This window comes from Sinocyclocheilus rhinocerous, unplaced genomic scaffold, assembly GCF_001515625.1.
Source record: "Sinocyclocheilus rhinocerous isolate Xijiao unplaced genomic scaffold, SAMN03320098_v1.1 scaffold898, whole genome shotgun sequence".
NCBI lineage: Eukaryota > Metazoa > Chordata > Actinopteri > Cypriniformes > Cyprinidae > Sinocyclocheilus > Sinocyclocheilus rhinocerous.
Window position 1 is genome coordinate 1,166,901 of NW_015652144.1, and position 9,939 is coordinate 1,176,839.

The 9,939-nt window shown below is 37.6% G+C and overlaps 1 protein-coding gene and 1 long non-coding RNA gene across 2 annotated transcripts; one reads left to right on the top strand and one right to left on the bottom strand.

The window, feature by feature from the left end:
- The first annotated feature begins 559 nt into the window (after positions 1–559).
- On the top strand, positions 560–4,037 carry LOC107713687 (gamma-crystallin N-A). Its single transcript, XM_016519270.1, has 4 exons — positions 560–670; positions 1,915–2,163; positions 3,251–3,396; positions 3,776–4,037. Exons 1-4 carry the CDS (start codon positions 650–652, stop codon positions 3,909–3,911), a joined length of 552 nt encoding a protein of 183 aa, XP_016374756.1. The 5' UTR covers positions 560–649; the 3' UTR covers positions 3,912–4,037.
- A 12-nt stretch (positions 4,038–4,049) lies between these two features.
- Positions 4,050–8,120, bottom strand: LOC107713691 (uncharacterized). Its single transcript, XR_001636919.1, has 3 exons — positions 8,110–8,120; positions 4,885–4,890; positions 4,050–4,121 (listed from the first exon to the last, which is right to left on the bottom strand). It is a non-coding gene; the product is annotated as an uncharacterized LOC107713691 (long non-coding RNA).
- Positions 8,121–9,939: the final 1,819 nt, after the last annotated feature.

The window sequence follows — 9,939 nt, forward strand, 5'->3', positions numbered from 1 at the left end:
GATAGATAGATAGATAGATAGATAGATGGATAGATGGATGGATGGATGGATGATGGATGGATGGATAGAGAATGAACGATAGATAGATAGATAGATAGATAGATAGATGGATAGATGGATGGATGGATGGATGATGGATGGATGGATAGAGAATGAACGATAGATAGATAGATAGATAGATAGATAGATAGATAGATAGATAGATGGATGGATGGATGGATGGAGGGAGGGAGGGAGGGAGGGATGGAGGGATGGATGGATGGATGGATGGATCTCTGTGGTTCTGCTCATGTTTATGTTCTTCAGCTGTGTTGTGTTTTGACTGTGTGCCAGCAGCAGCAGCAGCAGTCGTTCTCACACCCAAACATTGACTGTAAATCAGAGCTTTACCACAATCGATTGTGCTATTGTGCATCTCGCCCTCCTGAACTCCGATATCAGCAGAGCAGTGTAAGAGAAAATGTCCATGATGCAGAAACCGCTAAGCTCTCCATTGTGCCGCTTTTGTGGGCAAAACCTCGTGATAACACTTCAGAGCCTATAGGCCACATATATCAGACAGACCGGATTTTTCCCTCCGGTTGCTCTCTCTGTCTTTCTCTTCTCTCTCACTCCACTGGATAGTTGCTCAGGATCCAGGCAGGGAACAATGTCACAGTATTCAGGGAAGGTGAGTAGTACATTTCAGGATATATTGTCATTTGCTGACCAATTAAAGACAAAGTTTCATGTATATACTGTACTCTTGTAATATGCAACAGATTTTTGCATACTTATACAAACATACTTTTTTCTTTTTCTTTTTGCATAATTTGCAATTTGCACAACTGTACTTTGTAGTTTTGTATGTACACTTGCATACCTACAATACCAGTATATGCATCTCATGCACCCAAAATTAATGCACTCTTAAATTAATGCATATATTTACATTAAATATCTAAGTGCACACATTCCGTACTGCAGAACTCAACAATAACATCAAGTACGCATTTTTACCTGTGGCCTCAACTAAAAAATAAAATGAAATAAAAAACTGAAATAAAATCAAATTTAAAAAGTCAAATAGCTATTTTTATGAAGAAATATGGATTTAAATTCTAACAACAAGCAAAAAATTACAACTAATTATTTAATAGGTTTTTAATTTGCACTAATAGCTTGAAATTATAATTATGGCTATAAATCAATAACCCCTGGAACATTACGACATTTTTATGTTTTTCAGCCCATTCTAACTGATGCTTCCCTGATTATCACAAACAATTTTTTTGCAATTTCGACCTCAACTTTGTAGCCTGCTAGATAACTATGGTGAAAGATTTAAAAAAGCAGAATTTGACAACTGAAATGTCGAATACATGTTTAGGCAAACTGTAAAAAATAGGCAAAAAATATTTCTGCACTCTGTGTTTGATGTTTTCACTGTTATGACCAAATTTCCTCTTAGGGATCAAACTGTGATCTTGATTAAGATACCTTTTCAAATATAAAGAAATATAGATAATGTGTCCAGCATTTGACATTTCACTGTGACAAACTGCCTTATTTTTCGGAAAAATATTCCGAAGTAAAACCATAAAATGATTAATGCAGTTGCCCTCTAATGCATTTGAAACATTCATTTTTTAAGATTGTCATTTCATAAAAAAATATTCCGAAGTAAAACCATAAAATGATTAATGCAGTTGCCCAAACAAGCTATTCTAACTTACATTTGCTCCATATGCTCTGCTGGTTTAATGCCAGGATGGAGTAAGAAACTTCACGAAATGGGAAGTGTTCAGAGTGTTTAATGAATCTCACGCTGTGATCTCATGCAGTTTCAGTTTCACAGAGTCTGTTTCACCACCGGTGACTGTAGCTGAATCAAAAAACTCAATAAATCAAGAGTTTTTCCTCCTCTTCTCCCAGATAGTGTTCTACGAGGGGAAGTGCTTCACAGGCCAGAGGCTGGAGGTATTCGGAGACTGTGAAAACTTCCAGGACCGTGGTTTCATGAACAGGGTGAACTCCATCCGCGTGGAGAGCGGGGCCTGGGTGTGTTTCGACCATCCCGATTTCAAGGGACAGCAGTACATGCTGGAAAAAGGAGAGTATCCCGACTTCCAACGCTGGAACGCCCACAATGATCACATGGGCTCCTGCAAACCAATCAAAATGGTGAGGATCAAAACACTTTATGAAAAGATGAAGTGTACTGCTAAGAGAAACCGTTTTCACCCAGAAATAAATTTCACAAACAATTACAGAGAAACGGCAAGTGACACATTGAATTGAGTGTGACGTTGAAGTAGAAAAACTGAAATGGTATTTTCATGTAGAACATACTCCAATAACCTTTATTTACAACTTTGAAAAATCATTTTTATAATGTTATGTTTTTGAAAAATAAAAATAAATATTTTTAAACTGTTGCATGACATCATTAAATTGTTTAAATCAAGTGGAGTCCAGACTAAAAAAAAAAAAGTTTTGCATAATTTTTTTTTTCATATACATTTTTATTAACCTTTGACAGTCCATTTGGGATCATTTATCAGTAAATTGCATTGTGGGACACATTGTCAAGGTTATTATAGTAAACCAATACTACACCTAAACCCATAAAACATTTTCTTCACTTGAAATAAATTATTTAAAAAACTTAAACTACATTTATTTCAGCTACACTGAAAAAAAGGCTGTAGGATTTATTTTGAAATAATTTTCACTTCCAAAATTTACAGTAAATTTAATAAATAACTGCAAAAAGAAATGTATTGTAATGGCAAGGTGAATTAAGCAGAAGCAGAAAGACTGCAACTGTATTTTTATATAATCTTGATTTATTTACAACTCTAAAAATCCAAGTTGCCAACATTTCTTATTTTCATTTACTGTAGTTTAACTTTATGTATAAAATTGAAGAGAGACACAAAATTGAAATAAAAATGTAAACATATAGAATTAGAAAATACTTAAAAGTTAAAAATATATAGACATATATTTTGAAAATGTAATATAAAAATATCTCTGTACATTAAACTAACACTGCGCATTATACTAATCACTGTACTCTACTCTATAGAGAGTGATTAGATTAGTTTGGTCAGCAAGTATTCAATGCACAAAGAAAATCTGCATCCTGCAAACAACATAGTAAGCAGTCCATTTCATGCTGTCAAGGGTCAAACTTCTGACCTCTGAGATTTTCAGTCTTGACTGTATGATTCACCTCTTTTATAATGTGCTTGTCTGTGTCTGTCAGCACGGGGAGCAGTACAGGATGGAGCTTTATGAGGGTCAAAACTTCACCGGTCAGTGTGTTGAACTGTGTGACGACTGTCCCTTCCTCCAGAGCACCGGATTCAGCAAGAACTGCTTCAACTCCATTAAAGTCTATGGAGATGGAGCGTAAGTTCTGCAAGGCCAAACATCAAGCGATGCTTTAATAGTAATCAAGTATTTTTCCAATGTCCCAAAAACCTTGAATAGTTAAAAAATGCTCAGAATAAGATAAAGCTGTTTAACCTCTACTGTAGCAAAACTGTAAGTTGAGCAGAAGCTCAGAATCTTTCATTGCTAAGTTATTTGCATCAAGTTTAGCATATTAAATGTATGCAACGTGATGCATTTGAGAAAACGCATTTTGCATTTTTTTTTATAACTGTAAATAATGCAATTGAAATGATGTACAAATGTAACAATGGTCATCAATTTTTAATGTCATTCATATAGAAGAATCAATTGAAAACAAAATAATATCTCTCTTTTTTACCCTCTTCCATTTTAGTTGGGTCATGTACGAGGAGCCAAACTATCGTGGCCGCATGTACATTGTGGAAAGAGGAAACTACCGCTTATTTATGGATTGGCAAGCTGAGAATCCCAACATCCAGTCTATCCGCAGGGTGGTTAACTATTTCTAAACTGTTACATCCCAAAACAGCCTCGCTCTCAAAGGAAAATCAATGTTTCAAAGTATACTTACCCCAAATAATAAATCAAATGAACCTGAACTTTGATTTACATTACTGAATCACACAGCTATATGCTTTTTATCTTTATGTAATTTCAATGATGAATCAGTTATTTGAAAAAAAAAATGCAATTAGCACAGAAATATTCTTGTATGTTTGCTCCCTCAAAACTTGCGCCATCTGTGGCTTTGTGCTGTGTGATAAAACCGCACATTTTAGAGTGGCCTTTTATTGTGGCTAGCCTATGGGGGGGCAAAAACAAAAGTGTTGCGTTTATAATTTTGTTCAGTGTAGTTCATTCGCAGGCAAATTAGCCCGAGGTATGTGTAGTTTGTGGCATATTCAGTTTTGGTCATACTAAGGGTGAAATTATGTCTCCTTCCCTGACATATGGGTCATTTCTGGAATGTTAGTACTCTAGTTTTGTTAGGATTAATAGTCAGGACCAGGTCTGACAGAACTTGTGCCGGATGTCTAGGTTCTGCTGTAGACCCTCTTCTGTTGGAGACAGCAGAACCAGATCATCTGCAAACAGCAAGAACTTTATGTTGGAGTCATGCAGTGTGAGGCCAGGTGCTGTTGATTGTTCTAGGAGTTTCGCCAATTAATTAATGTAGATATTGAAGAGAGTCGGTGATAGTGGACAGCCCTGCCTCACACCCTGCCCTTGAGTGAAGAATTCTGTTCGTTATTTTAATTGCACATTGATTGTTTGAATACACTGTTTTTATAATATTGTATGTTTTACCCCCAATATCTGATTCTAGAAGTTTTGACAGCAGACCTTCATGCCAAATTGAATCAAAGCAAGCAAATATTTTGGTTTTGTTTTGGTTAACGTATTTGTCGATCAGGGTAGGGTGAAGATGTGGTCTGTTGTTCTATAATTTGGTAAGAATCCAATTTGACTTTTGCTGAGGACATTGTGCTCTGTAAGGAAGTGTACAAGTCTTGTGTTGATGATATTGCAGAACAGCTTCCCCAGATAGATGCTTACACAGATGTCTCTGTAATTGTTTGGGTCTGATTCATCTCCACTCTTGAATTATGAGTCCTCGATTCCAGGTTTCAGGGAATCTTAATTTGTGCTCTGTGTTCTTGAGCAATTAGTCGAGGATGTCATCTGGTTCACTTGCTTTTTTGTTTTTTAGGGCCTGGATTTTATCAATCAGTTCATTTTCTGTAATGGGGTAGTCTAATGGGTTTTGATATTTACCAATTGTATGTTCCATATGAGTAATTTTTTCATATGTTCTCCGTTTTGTATGGCTGCTTGTTCATGATGTTTTTTAATGCAAGTAATTCCAGTTATCCCAGAAATTGTTAGAATTTACGGATTCTTCAATAGCTTTTAGTTGATTTTGGATTATACTGTTCTCTCTTTTTTTCTGAGTGTACTTTTATACTGTTTAAGTTCTTCACAATATTGATGGCGTAAATCTGCATTGTTTGGTTGTCTGTGTTTTTGATTTGATAATTGTCTTAATGTTTTCCTCATGGTTTTACAGCCTAAATCAATTTTTCATTTTCTTGTGTGCTTTTATGGATTTTCTTAGAGGATGTGAGGTTAGATAAATTGGCCAAATATTCAAATATATAATTTATGTTCTCTACAGCTAGATTGACACCATCTCGATTGTGAGGATACATTCTGCCTAGAAAGTTGTCTATAAGTAAGCATACTTTTGGATGGCCAATTGCTGTCACATATTTTTCTGTGATGTTTTGTGCCCATCTAATGTTGTACAGCTTAGTGGGGTGGGTGCATAGTGGCTTGGGATGCGGGCCTGTGGGTAGGGTTTGTAGAGTACTGCTCAGCCGAGCCTGGAGAGATGATGTTCTGTGGTGCTGTTGGGGGAAAGCGTCTCACTGGCTGAAGGGTAGTGGCTGCTCTAGCGTTCTTTGGGGGGCTTGCAGGGGTTCGGCCCAGGGCCACGTCTTTAAGAGTTTTGGCAAACACACGAACACTGTCTTTACAGAGGTGGACATGGTAGCAGAGGTCCAATGAGGGATGATGTGCCAGGTGAACATTTGGCATTCCAGCACATCTACGTGAGATGTCTGCATTTACTCTTTGTATGGTGCGAGGATGGAAGTCTGATCTGGGCAGGATGGTGGAGATAACTACTTTTGAAGTCGGGAAGGTTTGTGTTGCTTTTATGGCCACCCGTGTCACTGAATCTGCCGCTCGCTCTTGCTGTGCCCGCAGGTCATTCGTGAACGTGGTTGGGTTCACCCAGATTCTCCCTGTAGGGCAATATCCACCAGAGATTTAATGTTTTGTGGCCAGGAAATAGCTGTTTTTCATTGATGAACTTGCCATTTGAATCAATTAAGATGATGACTTCTGCATTCTGTGGGTCATTTCCTTGCTCTTGGGGGCCCTCAGGGGCCTCTGCCTGTGGTGTCAGTGGCGCTGCTGCTGTGGTGCTGGACTCAGGTGTTGGACTGTGGGCTTCTGTTGTCTGGGTGGTGCGAGAGCTGGGTGTGTGAGGCTCTCTGTTTGTTCTCTCAGGCTTTGTATTTCTCCTTCTCTGAGCAGCAGCTGGCTGTTTTCAGTTCTTTATTCAGGGTCTCCCTATCATGCTGCAGCTTGCATATCTCTCCTTTTAGCTCCTCAACACTAGCTTCAAAGTCACGTGTGAGGTGATTGAGTTTTGACTTTTCCAGGTGTTGTAGGCGTTCGCTGGATATTGCATGGGAGAGTGTTTGTTCCCTGAGCTCCACCAGCTCTACCTCTTAGGGGGAGGCTGTTTCTGATCTGATTGACAGACTGTTCCAGCTGTGGGTCGTGTTCAGCAGGGTTAAGCTCCATCTCCTCTAGCCTCTCCCTTGAGCTGTGGGCATCACAGCCTCCTGCAGCATCACTGTTTGTTTCTCAGCCTCTGCCAGAGCTTTTAGGCTGGTGAAGTTTGCCTGGACAGAGCTAAGAGATGCTTCAGTCCCCTGGAACATTATGGTTCCATTATTATAGATATTTACAGTTAGAAATGCCTTGTTAGTGTCATTTTCTTCATAAATTTGGATTTGTCTGTCGTTGCAGATGCCTATTTTTCTATAACTTTTCTAGTATTTACAGATGACCGTGTGCCAAAGATTGCAGTCTGTTGTGTAGAGGAGCAGATTAGTGATGATGGCTCTGTCCCCTTTGTGTGAAACGTCTGCCATTAGGGTCTCTAGGTTGTTCTTCAGCAGGCTGTATTTATAGGCTTTCTTGTCTTTTGCGCTCTTGATAGTCTGTGGGTATGTGATGATGGAGTGGGGGAGGGGCTATCCTGCAATGGCTTCCATTGGGTTTTTTTTTCACTTTTGAACTGTCACTCAGACTGCTGCTAGTTTTCTATACTTTACTATATTTCAACTTAACGAAACTTTCTAGTTCTGTCTCACTCATTTCTAATAGTCTTTTAAAATGCAGTGTAGATGGAGATTCAGTCTTGCCTGTTATTTGGTTGTGAACTGATTCCAGTATCTTCTGCTTTATCCAGTTTTCCTCCTGATTGCTCCGTTTCAGTGCTCTTTAGTTGCCTTGTTGAAGAAGCAGCAAAGAAATTCACAGCTATCATGGTCACCTTAATATTCCTCTCACTTTTTTCTTTGGTTTATGCCTGTTTCACTCTAGAGATCAAAGATTGCAAAAAAACGTAGGAGCTCAAGTGGATCATGACTTTCTCTCTCTCTTCATATTATTCATGTTATTAAAAAAACTCTTCATGTTTTGTTTTGTTAAAAGAAAACATTACCAGTTACCTCTAAACATATATAACCAAATATACCTCAAATACATGCTTGAATATTTTTGATACACACATTTCGCAGCAAAAACACATACTGTATGCATTCCAACACAGACACAAAAAGTTTGGAAATGTTAAGCATTTTATTTGCTTAAAGGGTTACTCCACCCCAAAATGAAAATTTTGTCAATAATCACTTACCCCCATGTCGCTCCAAACCCGTAAAAGCTTCGTTCGTCTTCGGAACACAATTGAAGATATTTTGGATGAAAACTGGGAGGCTTGTGACTGTCCAATTGACTGCCAAGTAAATTACACTGTCAAGGTCCAGAAAAGTATGAAAGACATCGTCAGAATAGTCCATCTGCCATCAGTGGTTCAACCGTAACGTTATGAAGCGACGAGAATACTTTTTGTACTGTTGCGGAGAGACACAGAGGAGACGAATTGTTGAATAAAGTCGTTTTTTTTCCCATCGCGTACAAAAAAGTATACTCGTCACTTCATAACGTTACGGTTGAACCACTGATGGCAGATGGACTATTCTGTCAGATGAAAAACTTAAAAATCCTCAATGTAAATAATAATAATATAAATAAAATACAGTAATATAAATATAAATGAAAGCTAAATTGAAACATAATAAACTCAAATTAAAATCAAAACTAAAAATATACAAATATTAAATATACAAATAATACAAAAATAACACATAAAAATGTACTGAAAATGTGCCATTTTTTTCAGACAAGAAAACTTTTTCACTGGAGAAAGCAATATTATGGATGGAGGACTCGGTTTGAGATTTAAAAATGTCTTAATGATGGATTTATTTCTTACAAACGTGCAGCTTTTCACTTCTCAAGATGTTAACTGATGAACTGGAGTGGTGTGGATTATTGTGATGTTTTTATCAGCTGTTTGTACTCTCATTCTGACGGCACCCATTCACTGCAGAGGATCCATTGGTGAGCAAGTGATGTAATGCTACATTTCTCCAAATCTGTTCTGATGAAGATACAAACTCATCTACATCTTGGATGGCCTGAGTGCGAGAATATTTTTTGGTTTTATTTTTATTACTTTATTATTATTATTTTTTAAACTATTACTTTAAAACAGATTTGACACTTGTTGTGAACTTTTTGGAAGGTATTGGGATCAGATGCATGTTTGATTTTCCTTCACTTCACAGCGTCTTCTCTGAGCAGCTCGTTTAAGCTCAAGGTAACACAAGCACCTTGCTTGGACAACAGTGCGAGTCGTTGTATTGGAAAGCCTGTGCGAGGGGAATATCCTGGGTTTGTTCGTGACAGCTGAGTATCCGGGGGTCTGGGGGAGGAATGTGACCCTCTGAAGTTTTTGTTAGCGGGGGGGGACAGAACGGACAAAGCCGTGACCTCTGGGGTCAAGCAGCACTGGGGGTTTCTCTCACTCTTTGTGTCGTCGATTGGTTGTGTAGAGAAGAAACGTTTGACATGACCGAGTTTAGCGCTGACTGCTTCACTAAACATCTGAAACTGTCCTAAGTCTGTCCAGGTCATCATAAATGATGTAGTGTATCAGGTCACATATTTGTATGTATTTGAAAACAGTTAAGTCTAATATAGCACAGTTTGAACAGTACAACTGAACACAAATTGAACACAGACATGTTAATTTTATTTTTACCTAAGTGTAGTTTAGCTTTAGACATTTTATATTCAAGTCCAATGGTAAAGCAGGGTTATTTATAATATAGTTGAAATAGGGCAAATAAGCACATCTGTATTATTTTATTTTATTAATTTAGACCATATTATGTAAAAAGCCAGTCATATATAACTAAAGTAGCATAATTGTTTGTTGTTCAGGTTTTTGGGACAATATTTTATAATTATTATTATTATTATAATTTTGAGTGGGATGTGCCATTACTTGTATCCAAAAGTATGATATTAATATTCTCCAGTGCTAAATTATGTTTAATTTCCATGTATTGTTAAATAATACAATGGGGGAAATTTAGTTCAACTTTATTTCCAGACTCAAGGTCCATTAGCAAAAAACACACAATACAAGACAATACAACTATAACATAATATCTGCAAGTGAACGTCGCTTTATTGTGCCATCCCAAAGAGGCACAAAATCACTTTCACGAACTTTTACATTAAATGTTCCCTCCTGGTGGAATGACCTGCCCAACTCAATCCGTGCAGCTGAGGCCTTAGCCATCTTCAAGAAATGACTAAAAACAC